Raw genomic sequence first — 20,931 nt, 5'->3', positions numbered from 1 at the left:
CAGTATTCCGGACATATTGTTTAGTCAGATCACTCACACGCACACCGTGCTCATGTTTTTCTATAATTTCTTGCTTCAATTCTAATGAAAGCATTGCCTTCTTCCTTTTCTCACCACTACTAATACCTGTACCGAAACTAAGCTTGTTAGGACCCATGACTATACGTAAAATAAAAAATGAAACGTGAGAAAAGGAAGATAATAAGCACTGTTAATAACAGACCGAACAGAGGACAACCACACGACGTGCATCAGAACAGAGAACTGACCGACTCGACGCTTAATGGCGTCCCTCCAACGTGCTGCCGTCTACCGGCGTAAACAAGATTTACGTCGGATGTTGGAGCATGACATCGGGTGTCAAGACGAAAATTTGATTGAATTTTACTTCGGATGTTGGAACAATCGTATGTAAAGGTAATCGTATGTAGAGGTTCCATATCAAGAATTCATAGACATGCATGAGCAGAGCTGCTGTTCAACCTACAGATAATGTTCATATTTTGGAATGAAGTGTTTGGGATTCATTAAGATATAAAATTGGCTATTTTAAACAATAATCATATAAATTAATCAAATAAAAAAAAATCAATTGGACTAAAAATTGTATTGTACAAACCATAGATATAAACACCACCAAATCTTTTAGGTGAAAAGCTTGTTTCATTGTTTCCTGAGTGTTCCCAACCAGTTGGGCGTATAGCTACCACTTCATTGTACTTTGGAGACATGCTGTTAACATAATCAGACAATACCTGTAAAAGAAAAAAAAAAATCACCAGATAGGTCAAGGTCCTCATTGAATCACAATTTTATAAAATTGATGCATTTCCAAACGCATCATTAAATGGCATAAAATTTGGTTAAACAGCATCATAATTTCTTACATGAACATCAATTTACAAAAAATGCATATAAAGGGCCTGCATCTCTTTATGCTGCATTTATACGATTACCTTTTTGAGACTCCCCTAATTTTCATAGTGGTTTTCTCTCAAAGCCTGATTTTTATTGACATATATTCTAAAACTAAAAATTTTGAGTTTTATTTCCTTTCAATAGGCTTAGGCTTTTATAGTACAATATTGAGATAATAAGGTGGTAAATGGCAATAACCTCAGCTTGGGTACACACCAGCCTCTTTGTCATTGCAGGGTTTTTGTTGACTGATTAAAAGACATCGATGTGCGCCCCTCCAGACTGGATGTTTTTTTTTGTGATTTAGCTTGTTAGTGATAAAAGATGACATATAGATTTGTTAGTAATTTATGTGAGAGGTACTCATTCTATTCGTGTCATATCGGAATATAGTGATTTAGATAATCGTTATGAAGGATGTGATTGCCTACTGTTCCTCTTATGAAGAGATATGTTTGGATGGTATCTGATCATAATAATTCCTAGATGACCGATGACATACGTCCCCAGTCTTCACCCCCTAGACAACCGATGGACATACTATATGTTTCAAATGATGACAAATTTGGAAATAATTTGTATTTTTCCCAACTATACAAACCTTGAACTCTTTACAGTGGAGATATATATATATATATATATATATATATATATATATATATATATATATATATATATATATATATATATATATTCAAATAAGCCATATATTTTTGCTACATTAATGTCTGGATTCTCTTAACGACCTCGGGATCAGAGCCCCAGGCGAAATCACACAAAGACAAGAGCTTGTGACCGGCTGGGAATCGAACCCTGGTCCAGCAAGCTTGTAGAGACAGTGACTACCACTTGGCCAGCATCGTAAACCAAGATAGTACTGTATTTAAATAACTGTTTTCAAGGTAATTGAATAAATATTGTTTGTTGATACTAAAATGGAGAATGCATTGAAATGCTCTCTTTTGTAATGGCACTTACAGAAGGACAGTGTATTGGTCTTCAAGACCTTGATTTCATTTTGGATAAACTAACTTGTTTATAAAAAACTATTTCAAACAGATCTTTAGAGGGTACATTAGCCTTGGTGAATATTCTGGTTATGAGTTGGGAACAAGTGTGTTTTTCTATGGTTAGGTTAGTGTCTTATACACAGGAAGACACCACGATTTCTTTTCCTTATTTAGGGACCTTTATTTGATATGGTTAGAATAGAAAATGTGAATACAGAAGTAAGTTTCCAAACACAAAGTATGCTTTGAAGTTGCTTTCTAAAAAACTGTCCGTTTTTCTCAATTGTCCTGTAATTTATGTCTCAAAATTACTTCATTTAAGACTTAATTTTTCTCCTCCAAACAATTTGTTTTGTAACATTGGTAACCCATCAGAATTTTCCTCCAACAAGCATTTCAGCCAAATGCCACTAAGATTCACTGAACTTTAATGAAATCAGTATGGTTGTCTTTCCTTATAGCTTCTTGTGGGAGAAAGGTTGTCCCAATTTTATCAGTATAGAAAAGACTGCTTCCCATGCCAATGGTGCTGTCCGTGGTTAAAGAAGGCTATTGAATAGTTCTGTCCACAAATCCTTCCTTATCCAAGAAACCAATACCTTTGCCAAGATGTCATTTGTAAAACTCCTAGAGATGAGTCTGATATAAAGGGTACTGGATCCATCTTCATGGTTTTTAAAGCAGATTTTTTCCCAGTCCTCAATGTGTTGGGAGGTTGGAGATTGGTTCTAGGTGTTTTGATTCTAAACAAGTTAACCCTTTTACCCCCAAAGGACGTACTGGTACGTTTCACAAAACCCATCCCTTTACCCCCATAAAAATTTTTTTTTCATATTGTTTACATATTTTTTTAAAAATTCAGGCATTTTCCAAGAGAATGAGACCAACCAGACCTCTCTATGACAAAAATTAAGGCTGTTAGAGCAATTTAAAAAAAATATACTGCAAAATGTGCTGGGAAAAAAATAACCCCTTGGGGGTTAAGGGTTGGAAATTTCCAAAGCCTGGGGGTAAAAGGGTTAACATTCTCACAAAGTTTTTTTTATGGAAACACCTTCAACAATCTTGGGGGCGATAAGGAAAAAGAATAAGTGTTCTGGACAAACTTGACAGATGAGTAATTCCACATTCCTATACAGCAAATCCAAGGAATATCCTTCAGTTTGTGAATGCCCTATAGTTTTCAAATTCAGTGCATGCATTCAAGTCTCACAACAGTTCCACTAATCTTCACCAGAATGATAGCTCCAATCTTGAAATAGCTGATATTTATTATCATTATTATTATTAAATGCTAAGCTACAACCCTAGTTGGAAAAGCAGGATGCTATAAGCCCAGGGGCCCCAACAGGGAAAATAGCCCAGTGAGGAAAGGAAATAAGAAAATAAGGAAAAATAAAATATTTTAGGAATAGTACCAATATTCAAATAAATATTTCCTATTTAAACTATAAAAACTTTAAGAGAACAAGAGGAAGAGGAACTAGATAGAAAAGTGTGCCCGAGTGTACCCTCAAGCAACAGAACTCTAACCCAAGGCAGTGTAAGACCATGGTACAGAGGCTATGGCACTACCCAAGAATAGAGAACAATGGTTTGATTTTGGAGTGTCCTTCTCCTAGAAGAGCTGCTTACCATAGCTAAAGAGTCTCTTCTACCCGTACCAAGAGGAAAGTAGCCAATGAACAATTACAGTGCAGTAGTTAACCCCTTGGGTGAAGAAGAATTGTCAGGGAATCGAGGTTCTTTCGTACTTGGACGACAGTCTATTTCTTAATTCTTTGTTAGAAAGAATTCAGTTTCAACATGTGTAGCTACTCAGATTGTTGGAAAGGTCGGGAGTTAGGGTTGATTTGGAAAGGGCAGCTTTGATTCCAACTCTGAAAATTCTGGACTTGAAAATGTAATAACAACAGTTTGTTTTGTAATTTTTCAACTGGAAAAGTGGTTTAGTCTTTACTTTTTTGTAACTCTTCTACATCATGTACCAGATAAGTTATGAAAGTTGAGTTTTATAAATAAAACTGCTCTATCCAGTAGATATTTGTCCAGATTACTTGTTTACATAAAATTGTTAACCCAAAATGGTGTATAGAGATAAAATAATACTACAGATTATGAAAGTAAACATGTACAGTGTAATAAAAAACATTAAAGCAAATACCTTGGGATTGATCTCATTCATTTTTATAACATGGACCCTTGCACTGAATTTATCCGATGTTAACCTTTTAGTAATTTCGTCATCTTCAATACATCGTAAAATTTTCTGCTTATCGCCACTTGCCCATATGCGGCAATCAAGTTCACTGGCAATGGCTCGAAAGACACGTTCTTTACCTGTTATTTCAATTAAAATAAAAATACTATACATTAATTATATAAGAATCTGAAACCCATATTTACCTTTCTACAGTTTATGCATTTATTCACATACTTGAGTATTTTGTAACATTTAAAGGAAAATAGTTTGTCAATAAGCTAACTGTACAGTAAAATCTGAGAAAACTTTTAAAACTGAAGTGAAATTTAATAATCTTAATGTTTTTAAAAATAGTCTTCTATGCACTTAACTAATCACATTTCCTTATCTGTAATCTACAGCTTTATTCATATCCAGATAATTTGAAATGTTCAGAAATTTCTGACAAGCTATCAACCTAAGAAAATTTTACTACTCATACTTCTGCTATTCTCTATGTATAAGTGGTGCAGTATTCATATTGGTATTACCCTTTTAGTTAATCTTTCCAAGAAAATATAAATCTTTTAAATAGTAATATGTATTTTTCCTAACTATACAAACCGGAGTCCTTTAGCATAGCAGATAACATCAAAACAAGCTATAAAAGCAATTGAATTGTTAACAAGGTACTGAAGCTGGTTAATGACGTGGGGCAAAGGAAAACCGTATGAGAGTGAGGTAGGCAACTTCAAGAACCTCCTAGTAGGTCAACCTGGGGATGGAGAAACTGTTAAGGCCTCAGATAATCTATCCTAAAAAGGAAGCCAGCACTATGTCATGGACATCCTATCTTCCTATCAATGAGATGATTTTTGGAAGTTTCAAACCAGGAACATGAAGCAAAAGGTTTCATAAAACACTGCTCCATACTGCCTTTGCAAGAAGGATAGAGGAACTTCTTGTCAGTAGTAGTCAAAGAAAGGTGCTCCATTGTGTAACTTACCAGCATCAGACATCCCAACAGTGGGTAACGACTGTGGCAGCGGCATACCCTACACAGGGGGTTAAATAAATAAGCAATAGAAGAGCCTGGCCCTTAAAAGGAGTTGCTGCTTTGATGGCTTCTTTCTGCTTCAGGATCATTCCTATTGTAGATGGATTTCGGCCATATTCCTTTGGGATCACACAACTGCATACCAGCCTCGAATTTCTTGATTATTTCCATCTTCGTCTCCATAGAAAGCATCATCCTCTTCTTTCTTGGGATCCATGGCTAATAACGTAACGTAATATCACACACGATACAGTACAGTAGTTACGAAAGCAAAATCAAAATCACAAACACCAAATCAATGCGTACGTTACTGCTGCCGAAACGAAATGGAAGAGGAACGCCAATGCGTAGATGCATGATGGGATACAGTACAGTAGAGGCTGATCAATAGGAGAGTAGGATCTTATGGTGGTAACTAGCATCTGAATATAGAGATAACCAATGGGAGCGCAGGAGGTTGGTGGCGAGTTTACGGGCTGGCAGTGCGTGAATTTTAAAATCAGTCTCGGACACGGTCGAGCTCATAACGTACCTCCTATCCTTGTCCGAAACATTTTCCGTGATGAGTCATAAAATTCTTCGCATCTCGTTTCGAAGTGAAAACTTCGTGAGCAGGTTCTTTCGGGTCGAGAGGTATGATGTGAGGACTCGTCGTCAGCAGGAGGTCGTCGAAGAGAGGGTGAATGGGTGCGAGGGTCATGAACAACACTGGCTGGAACAGGGGATGGTAAGATATGGGCCTCACACACAGCCAGCGCATCAACAGGAGAAGAGACGGCAACAACAAGGGCAGCAGGAACAGGATCCCTCTCGGCAGTCCACTATAAGAAATCAAGGAGGACTTCCTTAGAAGGGGGTCTAGCCACACCTAATGACGGCCAAGCCTGTAACACATCTGAAAGTGAAAAAGACTCGCCGCAGGGCGGGGACAAAGGTGCTTATCTAGGGAAGCAACAACATCCCTGGTAACCTGAGATTGCCAAGGAATTAAGCGGTTTAACCTGCTACTCATCTGGCCCACAGAAGAGTCAGATCGAGGAGGAGCTTCAGGAAGAGGTCACAGGGTGAGAGAAGAAGTCCGAGGTCTCATAGCCCTCGAGGAAGACCACGAAGGCGAAGGGTCTCTCTTAGACTTCTTCTTTTGCCGACACCTGAGCCTCTCCCACTGGGAGACAGACCACTCCCTACACTCGTCGCAAATGGAATCCTCCTCCCAATGACGCCCTCTGCAGGTCAGACACAAGGGATGGGGATCGGTCTTGACCAAGGACATGAAGGTGCCACAAGTACGCCCTTTAGGTCCTGAACACACATCATGAGGAGTGTCAAAGAGAACAATCACACCTGCAAGAGAGACAGCAGTTTGAAATGTAATGGTCTGTATGCCCAAGTCTTAGCGGAAGCTGAGAGCGGATACATCTGGTTTCACCACAGCCAAAAGAAAAAGTGGTGAAATATCACTGTGTGAGTGAGTGGGGGTACCCAGTTGCCACCTCGCATTAAAATCTTAAAGGTTAGTTTTCCAGCTTCGTCGAAAGATAATCCCTATTAAATAGCGTAAGGTTTGTTTAGTCACGGAACGAAAGAGGATTTTCGGACAGCTGACATCAAGGTTAATAACAACATAAAAGAGTTCACAATTTGATAGGGGTCGAAAATTACCGTTGTTGGAGAGCACATGCCTTGGGTTGCTTATACACAACTGGAAACTAGTAGAGCCAGGTTTTGCAGACCTGGTAACATTAATCTCATAACAACATAACAGAGTGCAAAATTTGAAAGGGGGTCGAAAATTACCGTTGTTGGATAGCACATGCCTTGGGTTGCATATACACAACTGGAACTTAGTAGAGCCAGGTTTTGTGGACCTGGTAACACTAATCTCTCTGACCTTGTTCTGGGCAAGCTACAAGATGCACAAATTCAAGACCAAGACAGTCGTCACAGAGACATTGCATGTTATGAAGAACCAGTGGAGAAACCTATTGTCCAAATTTTCCAGACACCATTGTTCTGTAAAAAAAAAACTGTCTCTGAGGTTGTTCATTCAGTTGAATTAGAAAATGTGCAGCAGAAATTTCCCAAGCTATTTAAGGGACTAGGTCTTCCAGATTTATACAGGATTCCACTTTGAAAGGACACAGCTCCTTCCTGCCTCTATACCCCCTTGTAACCCTTACACTCTTCTGCCAGTAGTTAAGGAGAAATTGGCTAAGATGGAGCAGCACAAAATAATTTCAAAAGTTAGTAAACTAACTGAGTGGTGCTCTGGATTAGTAGTAGCCAACAAGCCAATTAATCACATAAGGTTTTTCGTCAAGCTCACATCACTGAACAAGGCAGTGAGAAAAGAGGTACATCCAATGGCCTTTGTTGACGAAAATCTTGCAGAAATTAAAAATTAAAAGTATTCTCAAGTTTCCTACTCCTGAAAATGTAACAGAACTGCAGCAATTTAATGGCAATGTGAACCAACTTGCAAAATTCCTGCCAAATCTTGCAGTCATTAATGAGCTATTGCAACAACTACTCTGAAAGGATAACCAATGGCTATGGGGTCAACCACAGGAGATTGCCTTCGAAACACTAAAAGAAAAACTCAACTCAACTGAACTCTTTGTACATTATAGCACCAACAAACCTTGCATAGTTGCTTTGGACGCAAATCATCATGGAATTGGAGCCGCTCTACTACAAGAAAATGACCAGGGAAACCAATGCAAAATTAGCACTGCCTCTTGTTCTCTCACTCCAGCTGAAGAGAACTATGATGCGATAGAGAAGGAAGCCCTTACTGCAACATGGGCATATGAACGTTTTTCGGATTATATCTTGGGGACCAATTTTAATATTGAGACAGATCAGAGACCCTTGGTGCCATTGTTATCTTCCACAGATTTATCCAATTTACCAGCTCGTATCCTGGGATTCTGCTTACAACATATGAGGTACTCTTTCCTTGTTAAATATGTACCAGGGAAAATCCATTACATGTACACTGAAGATACTTTATCAAGAGCACCCGTTGGAAAACCTACAGAAGACGATCTGATTCTTTTGGAGGGTGGAAATTCAAAATAAGAAGTTCTCCAAAGCATTTCAGTTACAGATCATCGCCTTTCAGATGTAAAAGAGAGCCAGGACTAAGATGCAGTGTGTTTTTAAATTAAAGAGTATGTTCAAAATGGCTGGCCATGTGTCATGCCACATCAGCCTATTCTATAAGCCATATTGGGATAACCAGAAAGAGAAACACTGTGAGAAGCTTGGGTGATATTCAAATAAACATAAATAATGACTCAGTGCCGATATCTAGTAAAGTTTGTGATCTAGGTGTATTTCTTGACTGTAACTTGTCTCTCAATGCCAAAATAAATAATGTAGTAAAAATTGCTGGTTATCATCTAAGAAATATTGCTTTTATAAAAAAGTACCTGGATGAATGTTCCATAAAGAAACTTGTGATGAACTGTGTGATTACCAGAATTGACTATTGTAATTCCATCTACTACAATCTACCAAAAGTACAACTTAAGAAAATTACACTACATAATAAAAAGAGGAGCAAGACTGATAAAAGGTGTCCCACCTAGAGAAAGGATCACTCCTATACTGTACTAATTGATCAACATTGGCTGCCGATTAAAGCGAGAATTGAATTTAAATATGCACAATAACCCACCAAGTTATCGGAACCGGTCGTGCAAAATATCTAAGAGAATTGCTGCATATTGAGCAACCAACAAATCGTCCTGACACGAGAATAGTTACGGATGGTTTCAAACTATCAGAACCTAGATACAAGTCTACTGTCGGCTCTAGAGCCTTTGAATATGCAGCCCCGAGACTATACAATAGGCTTTCACGAAACATCCGAATAATTGAAGATATTAAGGCTTTCAAGAGAAAACTGAAGACCTTATTTTGTGAGTGTTGTGACAGTGTTGATCAAACAGTAAGCGAACAATACGCATTGTGAAAGGTTAAATGCTCCAGAATGAACATCATAAAAGAACCGTGGAGGTCCTGTAGTGAGAAGGGTTCCACTGCTGTACAGGACCAGATAAGTAGCCCTTAAAGTGAAGTAAAGATGGTCTAAAAACGTTCGTCACATGGATTGTGATCTCTCAATGACTACAGTTGGACATCTTAGACAAGACACACCAAGGTTATTTAGGTATTACCAAATGTAAAGGCTGTGCAAACTCTTCGGTCTGGTGGAATGGTATTACTGTGCAGACTGAGAGTATGTGTAGAAAGTGTCTGTCATGTTCTATTAACCAAAATGAACAAAAAAAACCACTTGTGTCAATGTCACCTACAGACGATGTCTGAGAATGTGTTAGCACTGACCTATTCCATTTCAATAAGGACTACATCGTGGTGACTGACTATTCTTCACATTGGCTTGAATTTAAGGAACTGCTTCCTACAGTCTCTCGTGATGTCATTATTGCACAGAGAGAAATTTTTGCCACTCATGGACCCCCTAACGTATTGGTGTCAGACAATGAACCGCAATATGCATCCGAGGAATTATTTGCAAAGTATTGGGGATTTACCCATGTAATAACTACTCCATGACATCCTCAAGCAAATGGTGATGCTGAACGAGCTGTTCCAATGGACAGAAATATCTTAAAGAAAGATTCTAATCCTTATTTAGGACTTCTGGCATACCGAACACACCTAGTCACAATGGATTTGCAACATAACTGCTTATGTTGAGATTGCTCAGGACAACACTTCCACCAATTCTGGAAATCCTTAAACCATACACTATTAATAAGGAACTTACTAGACAAAAGGAGGAGTATAAGGAGAGATATTCCAAAGACTTTGATCGCCGACACCGTGTTATCAGCTTACATTGTCTACCACCAGGAGACAAAATCCATATAAGACACCAAGGACGCTATGGTGAGGTCGTGCAGAAAAAGAACAGCCCTAGGTCGTACAATGTTTCTACTGAAAATAAAAAATTTTAAGAAGAAACAGGAAACCTCTTGTCCACACAGACGTCACGGTTGAACCTGAGTCAAGCTCACCACCCTCAACCAACCAGCCTCTTCACCTCTGCCATAATCCCTCAGTTCTAAATTCCTTACCGTGTCCTACTTCTCATCCAAAGCCTACATCCTTCCATACCCAAATATTGATAGTCATACCACTATGCCTGAGTCTACTAATTTCAATACTGTCCCTCCATATATAACTAGGTCAGGTCGAATAGTTAAGCCTACCAAACAACCTGATATGTTTTATTTTTAGTAAACGTTTATGTTCATAGTCAAGAAGAAATATGTTTAATCTACATTTGAAATGGCCACTATACTGTAGTTGTTATGCTAAATATAAGGAAAATATTTTTTGTTGCTGTAATTGTTATGTGAGACACAATAGCATTATGGCGACTATACTGTAGTTGTTATGCTAAATAAAAGTAAAATATTTTTCTATTGCTGTAATTGATATGTGAGAAACAATAGCATTATATATGTCCCCAGTATCATTACAGTACTGTATTTGTAAATTTATTACTGTTTATAAGTAGATATTTGCCAGTTGAAAATTATCTTAAGGACAGATGTTGTATACCATGTGCTTGTCGCACTTCATATTTTGTATCATTGTTTACACAATAAAGATGTCAACACTTTCTATGATCGTTTGAATAGCTAGGAGGTTTAACATCAGTTAATTTCAGAATGAATACTTTAATCCTTTTATGAAATTGAGAAAGTACTTCTATTTGCATGTCTCTGGCACCAAGGTTTCAGTCAACACTCAACAAGAACAGTCTAAAGTACATCTTACATCTGCCAGTCTTTGTTCTATAGTTTAAAGGATAAGACTCTGAGCTCAGTTGAGATTAAACCAATATAGCCATTCCAGTACAGATAGATTTCTTCTGCACAATATAAAAGGCTTTCCATAACAGACCCTTTTCTTTTGGGAAGCTTGCAACTCCTGCAGTTACTTCATGTCTTAGTAAATCTTATTTTCTCACTGTGACTGAAACACTGAACTTATTATTCTATTAACCCTATCAATTCAAGTCTTTTAACCCATTGATTTCATGCTCTCAAGAGTCTCTATAGACAAAAATAACAGCTTCTGAATTCTCATAAAAGATGACTGGTATCCCATTACACTTTTTGAAATTAGCTCAGATTTCCTTTTTTTCCTTCATGGAACCATTATACTTCTAAGTCCAGGCAGTTACAGGAAACTCTTGGCTCAAGCAGATTGATTTTGATTTATACGTTGCAACCTTCTATGATTTCATTACCTGTGCAACTTGAAATCTCAAGGTTAACATAACTTTCAGACAGCCACTTAAGTGACAAATTTTTTCTTCCATGAGAGCCCTGAAGGCCATGTATCTCTCTTGCCCAAATAATTCACGGCAGAACAAATGCTTCAGAGATTCACCTTCCTCTTTTCTTAGGCGTTACAATTTGGATAGTTTTTCAAGAAGAAAGAGTTCATGCTGCTTAGGCTTTCACATCCATTTTTATCCCCCAGTTTTTAAACAAGGTTATAGTTTATTTTCAAACCAATATTCTTTCTTAAACATTAGATTTTGTTTACACAACCTGGCACAACTGCTCCTTGTCTTTTCAGATCATCTTCTCAGTGTCATCACTTTCAACACTTCCACTCCAGTTGTTTTAACTTGCTATGTTTAAGTTCTCGGTGTCTGATGATATAAAATTAATCGTTACAAGAGAAACCCCACTTTATCTCAATCTCTCCTCTCAATGCTCCACTTCTACCAGAGACTTGAGTAACATGAAATACATATCCATAATTACCAGAACCACCAAATCTTTCATTCTCCCAATGGATTAAATATGTACAGGATTCATACTTATTGTGTGGAAAACATTTAGTACTTACCTATAGTGTAGGATCCCACTGCAATGAGCGTTTTTGGATTGATACCAATGTGGGAGGTGGCAATGTTAACACACTTCTCTATTATTTCATCCTGTCTTGGAAAATCATAAGAAGGATTGCAATACCTAGGAAACAGAACATAGCTACAATTAATATACTTCCTTATAAAATGATATAAAACAAAATTTTAAGACCATATATCTCATATAACTTTCTTTTAAACTTAATAAAAGCAAAAATTTTCACACGGTATTATAATTTCTTATTTCTATACTCACCTGATATTTATATTGCTTCCTCTCCAGAAGCTCAGTTGTATCAGTTTTAACCTGTAAAATTCTAACTTAATAGTTTCTTCCCTTCAGTAAACACAGACATTTAATGAAGGAAAGAGCATTCTATGGTAAGTGTAAGTAGTAACTTACGCACTTTTTTCTCCTGTTTTTCGAGTGACTGGCTACTGATAAGACCATCTCCATATTTTTGCTTATTATTGAGCATTAAGATACCTTTCTCTTGTTTTCTTAGCAATTACTATGTGGAGTCAGCAAGAGAATTGTTTCTGGAAGTACATTAACTGTATTCCCTTAGTGCATCATGTCTGGGATAATACTGTGATCTAATTAACATTGTGAAAAGTATGTTTTCCTCATAGTACTGTACCTTGCTTGTGATAGTATGTTATAATGGCTGCCGACCAAGTTGACAGTGCAAAGTGCCATAGGGAACTTGCTGTTAGTTCAAGGGACAAGCCGGAGAAGACTAGGCTAGTTAATTGTAGTAGGGATGACAACAATAATAACTAGCCTCCACCTTTAGACAATTAACATAATTAGCTAGCTTTCGATAGAAATTGAGCTTCATAAGCTCTAGCATCGCTAGCTTTCTTTGTTAAAAGTTCAGAATCCAGAGAATTCTCTTTTAAAACAGTAACTCTGGTTATACCTGCTCCATTACCAACCTAAATCCTCAAGTTGAGTCTAGTATTAATTGTGTTTCTTTCAGTAAATGTTCTGAAAGATTGCTGTGCACTAAAAAATCAAAAGCCTCCCAGAAAACCCTAGATTCTTCAATTACTTTAGACCAGGCATGGGCAACTGTTTGATTCCTGGAGGCCACATTTTACTATATTCAAGAGAATGGGGGCTGCATGATAATACATATATGTAAGAAATATTACTTGCCCAAGTAATATATTGGTAACGTCTCTGCCTCGTGTTTGCCAGACGGGGGTCCAAGTCCCGCTGAGACTTGTTAGTACCTTCAGTGTCTGCAACCTTACCATCCTTGTGAGCTAAGGTTTGGGGGAGCCTGTAGGTCTACCTGCTGAGTAATCAGCAGCCTTTGCCTGGCCCTCTCTGGTCCTAGCTTGCATGGAAACAGGGCTTGGGTAATGATCATATAATATATGGTCAGTCTGTACGACATTCTTCTAGTTGCTTGGGAAATGTCACTGTCCCTTGCCTTTGCTGTTCATGAGTGGCCTTTAAACCTTTAATAATAATAACGATGATTACTGGTATAAATAAATAAAATTTAAAATGTTTCAATAAAAAAACAAACATAAAATTTAGTAAACTAGAAAGTCTCTGGGGCTGCACAACACACTGTGGGGCCGCAGACTGTAGGTTGCCCATGTCTGCTTTAGACTCTTCTGCTGCTAAACCTTTGCAATGCCAGAATCTTGGTTGTTCTATAAGACAACTAGATTGTGAATCAGAATACCAAGTGGGGAGTATGGATACTAATATCCATCCATTTACTAAAGTAAGTGTTCCTAAATTATATTGTATTGCATGGGTGGATGGCTCATCATATGTTGCTTCAGAGAAATAAATTTAGTTGCTAGAACTACATTACTGTATAGGATTAGTATCTAATATCATGGTTTTTATTTCATACCTACAATATCTATCGTATAGATTTATATTGATATCTTTATTTTTTATACTAACAAACGAGACCTTCGCCCACATACACAGCATCACCTACATTCATTCCAAAATACTTAGATTAATAAAATGCACCCAAAATTTAATACAAAAGTATATAAATGTTTTACTAAAGCTCAATTAACTACTTAAATAATCGTAATTTTCTAGAATGCAATACTGTAATGCTTCTGAAACGAAACTGAATATATGAGAGAGAGAGAGAGAGAGAGAGAGAGAGAGAGAGAGAGAGAGAGAGAGAGAGAGAGAGAGAGATCAGCTGTTGAAAAGTAATTGAGTATGTTTTTGTTTATTTATCTAAAAGAAACAATTATCATCGAAATATTTAAGGTTTTAGTTTATAAAATAAGCTGTATTATTAAGAAAGTATAGATATACAGTAACATACTGCGCAAGAGACTACACATAAGAAGTTGCGTCATGCTTTTAAGAGTAGCGGGAGTAGGCTACCACTCTTGAACGAAAATAACGAACACTTACTTTAAGTAGAGTTAAGCTGTACTGTAGTAATATTACTGTACATATATTACAGTAATATATACTACAGTATAAATGAGTATTAGGTTACAGTACAGTATTACTAGATAGGAACAACTGTTATACAGAACAGTGAGGGGACGATGACAACTAGGTAAACTTTACCTTAGCACAATACTGTACTGTATCCTTTCTGTGTCCAGTACATAGTGTACATGTGTGCAAATGCACTGTACACTGTGCATAAGATTATAAACTGTTGTAGAAACCAAATCAAAACAATATTAGGGAGTATTTACTGTGTTATCATCAGCTCAGGGACCTGCTCTTGGCAAGGGGCAGTGACTTTTTAGGTTAGGAGTTAGCCCACCCTAGTGCAGCATTTATTTCTTTACATATCTTTCAAGGTAAGTTTAGTTATCCCATACCTTTTATATATAAATTATAAAAACTTAAAAAAAAACAAGAGGAAGAGAATTATGATAGAATAGTGTGCCTGAGTGTACCTTCAAGCAAGAGAACTCTAATCCAAGACAGTGGAAGACCATGGTACAAAGGCTGTGGCACTACCCAAGACTAGAGAACATTGGTTAGATTTTGGAGTGTCCTTCTCCTAGAAGAGCTGCTTACCCACTGAACAATTTCAGTGCAATAGTTAACCCCTTGGGTGAAGAAGAATTGTTTGGTAATCTCAGTGTTATCAGGCGTATGAGGACGAAAGAGAATCTATAAAGAGTAGGCTAGACTATTCGGTGTATATGTAGGCAAAGGGAAAATGAGCCGTAATCAGGATCGAATGTAGTACTGTCTGGCCAGTAAAAGGACCCCATAACTCTCTAGTGGTAGTATCTCAATGGGTGGCTGGTGCCCTGGCCAACCTACTACCTATAAAATGTTATTTTCATTAGTAAAATAAATTTTTGAATATACTTACCCGATAATCATGTAGCTGTCAACTCTGTTGCCGACAGAAATCTACGGTCGGGATACGCCAGCGATCGCTATACAGGTGGGGGTGAACACCACAGCGCCATCTGTGGTCAGGTACTCCAGTACTTCTTGTCAACACCACCTCAATTTTTTCCTCGGTCCACTGGTTCTCTATGGGGAGGAAGGGTGGGTCAATTAAATCATGATTATCGGGTAAGTATATTCAAAAATTTATTTTACTAATGAAAATAACATTTTTCAATATTAATCTTACCCGATAATCATGTAGCTGATTCACACCCAGGGTGGTGGGTGGAGACCAGCATACATGTTAACAAAGAAGCTAAGTATCCCGTATTTTATTTTATTAGTTATTCAAAAATAACATAAAATAAATAAGTACCTGGTAAGGAAGACGACTTGAACCATTACTCTGCCTTTATTAAGTACGTCTTTCTTACTGAGCGTAGCGGTCCTCTTAGGATGCTGAACGACTCTTAGGTGCTGAAGTATAAAGGGCTGCAACCCATACTAAAGGACCTCATCACAACCTTTAACCTCGGCGCTTCTCAAGAAAGAATTGACCACCCGCCAAATCAACAAGGATGTGGAAGGCTTCTTAGCCGACCGTACAACCCATAAAAAGTATTCAAGAGAAAGGTTAAAAAGGTTATGGGATTATGGGAATGTAGTGGCTGAGCCCCCGCCTACTACTGCATTCGTTGCTACGAATGGTCCCAGGGTGTAGCAGTTCTCGTAAAGAGACTGGACATCTTTGAGATAGAATGATGCGAACACTGACTTGCTTCTCCAATAGGTTGCATCCATAACACTCTGCAGAGAACGGTTCTGTTTGAGGGCCACTGAAGTAGCCACAGCTCTCACTTCATGTATCCTTACCTTCAGCAAAGCAAGGTCTTCTTCCTTCAGATGAGAATGTGCTTCCCTAATCAGGAGCCTGAATAGGTAAGAAACTGAGTTCTTAGACCTTGGAAGAGAAGGCTTCTTGATAGCACACCATAAGGCTTCTGATTGTCCTCGTAAAGGTTATGACCTTTTTAGATAGTACCTAAGAGCTCTAACTGGGCAAAGTATTCTCTCCAGTTCGTCCCCCACCAAGTTGGACAGGCTTGGGATCTCGAACGACTTAGGCCAAGGACGTGAAGGAAGCTCGTTTTAGCAAAAAACCGAGCTGCAAGGAACATGTAGCCGTTTCAGATGTGAAAACTATGTTCCTGCTGAAGGCGTGGATCTCACTTACTCTTTTAGCTGTTGTCAAGCACACGAGGAAAAGAGTTTTTAATGTGAGGTCCTTAAAAGAGGCTGATTGGAGAGGTTCAAATCTTGATGACATAAGGAACCTTAGGACCACGTCTAGATTCCAGCCTGGAGTGGACAACCGACGTTCCTTTGAGGTCTTAAAAGACCTAAGGAGGTCCTGTAGATCTTTGTTGGTGGAAAGATCCAAGCCTCTGTGGCGGAAAACCGCTGCCAACATACTTCTGTAACCCTTAATCGTAGGAGCTGAAAGGGATCTTACGTTCCTTAGATGTAACAGGAAGTCAGCAATCTGGGTTACAGTGGTACTGGATGAGGAAACTGCATTGGCCTTGTACCAGCTTCGGAAGACTTCCCCTTTAGACTGATAGACTCTGAGAGTGGATGTCCTCCTTGCTCTGGCAATCGCTCTGGCTGCCTCCTTCGAAAAGCCCCTAGCTCTTGAGAGTCTTTCGAAAGTCTGAAGGCAGTCAGACGAAGAGCGTGGAGGTTTGGATGTACCTTCTTTACGTGAGGTAGACGTAGAAGGTCCACTCCTAGAGGAAGAGTCCTGGGAATGTCGACCAGCCATTGCAGTACCTCTATGAACCATTCTCTCACGGGCCAGAGCGGAGCCAACCAACGTCAGCCGTGTCCCTTTGCGAGAGGCGAACTTCTGAAGTACCCTGTTGACAATCTTGAACGGCGGGAATGCATACAGGTCGAGATGGGACCAATCCAGCAGAAAAGCATCCACGTGAACTGCTGCTGGGTCTGGAATCGGAGAACAATACAACGGGAGCCTCTAGGTTATCGAGGTAGCGAACAGATCTATGGTTGGCTGACCCCACAGGGCCCAAAGTCTGCTGCAAACATTCTTGTGAAGGGTCCACTCTGTGGGGATGACCTGACCCTTCCGGCTAAGGCGATCTGCCATGACATTCATATCGCCCTGAATGAACCTCGTTACCAGCGTGAGCTTTCGATCTTTTAACCAGATGAGGAGGTCCCTTGCGATCTAGAACAACTTCCACGAATGAGTCCCTCCCTGCTTGGAGATGTAAGCCAAGGCTGTGGTGTTGTCAGAGTCCACCTCCACCACCTTGTTAAGCTGGAGGGACTTGAAGTTTATCAAGGCCAGATGAACCGCCAACAGCTCCTTGCAATAGATGTGAAGTGTCCTTAGCTCCTGATTCCATGTTCCCGAGCATTCCTGTCCGTCCAAAGTCGCACCCCAGCCCGTGTCTGATGCGTCAGAGAAGAGACGGCGGTCGGGTTTCTGAACAGCCAAAGGTAGACTTCCTTGAGAAGAAAGCTGTTCTTTCACCACGTGAGAGTAGACCTCCTCTCTTCGGAAACAGGAACTGAGATCGTCTCTAGCGTCATGTCCTTTATCCAGTGAGCCGCTAGATGATACTGAAGGGGGGGAGGTGGGGTCTCCCTAACTCGATGAACAGGGCCAGCGATGAAAGTGTCCCTGTTAGACTCATCCACTACCTGACTGAGCATCGGTTCCTTCTCAGCATGCTCTGGATGCAATCTAGGGCTTAGTATATCTTTGGGGCCGACGGAAAAGCCCGAAAAGCTCGACTCTGAAGATCCATACCCAGGTAGACAATGGTCTGGGATGGGACGAGCTGGGACTCCTCAAAATTGACCAGGAGGCCCAGTTCCTTGGTCAGATCCATAGTCCATCTGAGAATCTCCAGACAGCGACGACTTGTGGGAGCTCTTAAAAGCTAGTCGTCTGACGGAGCCGGACACAAGATCATGGTACTGCTGCACAGTCTGTGAACTGTCAACCATGGGGAAGCGAGGAAGTACAGTGACAACCCGAAGCTGTCTAGACTGTCTGGGTCGTACAGACAACTCCTTATCGGGTTGCTGAGGTTGCCGCACTGCGTCACAACAAGTCACTTCTGCTGGTTGTTGAACGTCTTCCCAGTGACACACTGACTCCGTAAACAAAAAATCCTCTAACAAGGACTAAGCTTGGACTGCATGTCTTGCAACACAGCTCAAGGTCAATGGGAGTAGGTGTGGTAACAGACGGGGTTAGCGACTGAAGTGGAACCATTACCCTCCCTGGAAGCATGCTATGCTTAAATAAAAGTCCATAGGAGGCTAAGCAGCTAAAGGCTCCTCTCCAAATGACAGAGTCCTCAAGGGAAAATCAGAAGGAGGGAGAATAGCACTTTCTCATCTACAGGAACCATATCCGAGAAAAGCTAAGTTCTCTCAGTGAGGGTTTCACTGGTGCAAAAGCAGCAGACTAGAAGGCAACGTTATGAAACTGCTTGACAGTCTAGTGAGTTGGCAACAACCAAAGATGTGTGACTGAGAAGCATGCGGTAAGGTATGCAGAGCATGCTGTATGCAGAGCATGCTGTATGTAGAGCATGCTGTAAGGTAAGTAGAGCATGTTGCATGGCGTGCGGCTTATGCTGCATGGGATGAGGCTCATGCTGCATGGGATGAGGCTCATGCTGCATGGGATGAGGCTCATGCTGCATGGTATGAGACTCATGCTGCATGGGATGAGGCTCAAGCTGCAAGGGATGAGGCTTATGCCGCATGCGTTGAGGAGGATGCCGCATAGTATGAGGCTCCTGCCTCATGGGTTGAGGCGGTTGCCGCAATGCATGAGGCTCCTGCCTCATGGTTTGAGGAGGATGCCGCATAGCATGAGGCTCCTCATAAGCATGAGGCTGCCTCATGGGTAGAGGAGGATGTCGCATAGCATGAGGCTCCTGCCTCATGGGTTGAGGAGGATGCCGCATAGCATGAGGCTCCTGCCTCATGGTTTGAGGAGGATGCCGCATAGCATGAGGCTCCTGTGAGGTTCCTGCCTCAAGAGTTGCGTCTGCCTCAAGGGTTGAGGAGGTAGCTGCGCAGAGAGAGGCTCATGCTGTGAAGAATGCGGTTGCTGCATGCGTTGAGGCGGCTGCCTCATAGCATGAGGTTCCTCAAGAGTTGAGGCTCTTGCCTCAAGAGTTGAGGTTCTTGCCTCAAGAGTGGAGGTGGCTGCCGCAAGAGTTGAGGTTGCTGCCTCAAGGATGGTGGAGGTTGCCGCAACGCAAGAGGTTGCTGCATAGCGCTGGTATCTGGCAACTCCCAATGCGGCAGCTCACGCGTGGAGGTAGGTTGAGGAACCTCAACATCATACGTCTGGCAGGGTGGACTGCGCAGAGGTGGAGTTGAGGTTGCTGCCTCGAGGATGGTGGAGGTTGTCGCACCGCAAGAGGTTGCTGCCTCGAGGATGGAGGAGGTAGTCGCAACGCATGAGGCTCCTACCTCAAGGGTAGAGGAGGTTGCTGCAAAGCATAAGGCTCCTGCCTCAAGTGTTGAGGAGGTTGCCGCGTGGCAAGAGGCTCCTGCCTCAAGGAAAGTGGAGGTTGCTGCACAGAGCTGGTATCTGGCAACTCCCAATGCGGCAGCTCACGCATGGAGGTAGCTTGAGGAACCTCAACATCATACGTCTGGCAGGCTGGACTGCGTAGAGGTGGAGGAGCGCTCGCAGGAGGAGGTGTGTTAACCTTCTCTGCCTGAAACTCCTGCATCAACACCGCAAGCTGAGACTGCATTGTCAGCAGCATAGACCACTAGAGTTTAAGAAAGACAACAACAAACGGAGCTACTGTCCGTTGAAACTGAGGGTCTAAAACAGCTGGTGCGGCAACAGACGGAGTTACTGTCTGTTGCGATACCACCTTGCCTCTCTGGGAGGTGTGCAGTTGTCGTACTGCAGCAAGTCCGAACTGACCCAGTGCTAATGGCACCACCTAGGAGTTGGACTTGCGCGGAAGGGACCGACTTGCACTTAAAAGCTGCAAGATTTGGTCCATGGTTTCTGCGAGAAACCTCTTCCGCAGACGAGGAATAAATGGGCTCTCTCGTCTTTGTGTGGGTGGGGTGATCACGTCGGCTACGTGAGTTGGTTACACCCGAAACCACGGAGGGAAACGTCTGTTCGTCGATCAAGGCCTGCTGAACCCATAAGTCCTTCGACATTACTTCTCCCCTGGGCTTGGGAGCTTGTAAGAGGTCCCAGACTAGGCGAACAACTGGCACGAACAGACGAACCCTCGAACGCAACACTGTAACACTTTGCGCTTATCACTTATCACTTTTGATTTTCTGTTTGCACTTATTTCACTGAACTCGAAACTTTTAAGTGGTTTGTACCTGAAACACGCAATTCTATCCTTCATTAAAAGTTAGTAATTGCGAAAACAGTATTACAAT

The 20,931-nt window shown here is 40.7% G+C and overlaps 1 protein-coding gene across 1 annotated transcript in view; it reads right to left on the bottom strand.

Annotated features, from left to right (window-relative positions):
* LOC137634449 (DNA cross-link repair 1 protein-like) overlaps positions 1-20,931 on the bottom strand; it is a 157,894-nt gene that overhangs the window by 16,488 nt on the left and 120,475 nt on the right. Inside the window, exons 11-13 of the mRNA XM_068366849.1 lie at positions 12,071-12,195; positions 4,093-4,268; positions 620-755 (exon numbers count right to left, since the gene is read on the bottom strand). Of these exons, the coding sequence (XP_068222950.1) occupies positions 620-755; positions 4,093-4,268; positions 12,071-12,195 (437 nt within the window). The remainder of the gene's footprint in view (positions 1-619; positions 756-4,092; positions 4,269-12,070; positions 12,196-20,931) is intronic.

The sequence above is a fragment of the Palaemon carinicauda genome, chromosome 44, assembly GCF_036898095.1.
Source record: "Palaemon carinicauda isolate YSFRI2023 chromosome 44, ASM3689809v2, whole genome shotgun sequence".
In the NCBI taxonomy this organism is placed as follows: domain Eukaryota; kingdom Metazoa; phylum Arthropoda; class Malacostraca; order Decapoda; family Palaemonidae; genus Palaemon; species Palaemon carinicauda.
This window is presented reverse-complemented; position numbering and strand designations above follow the sequence as displayed.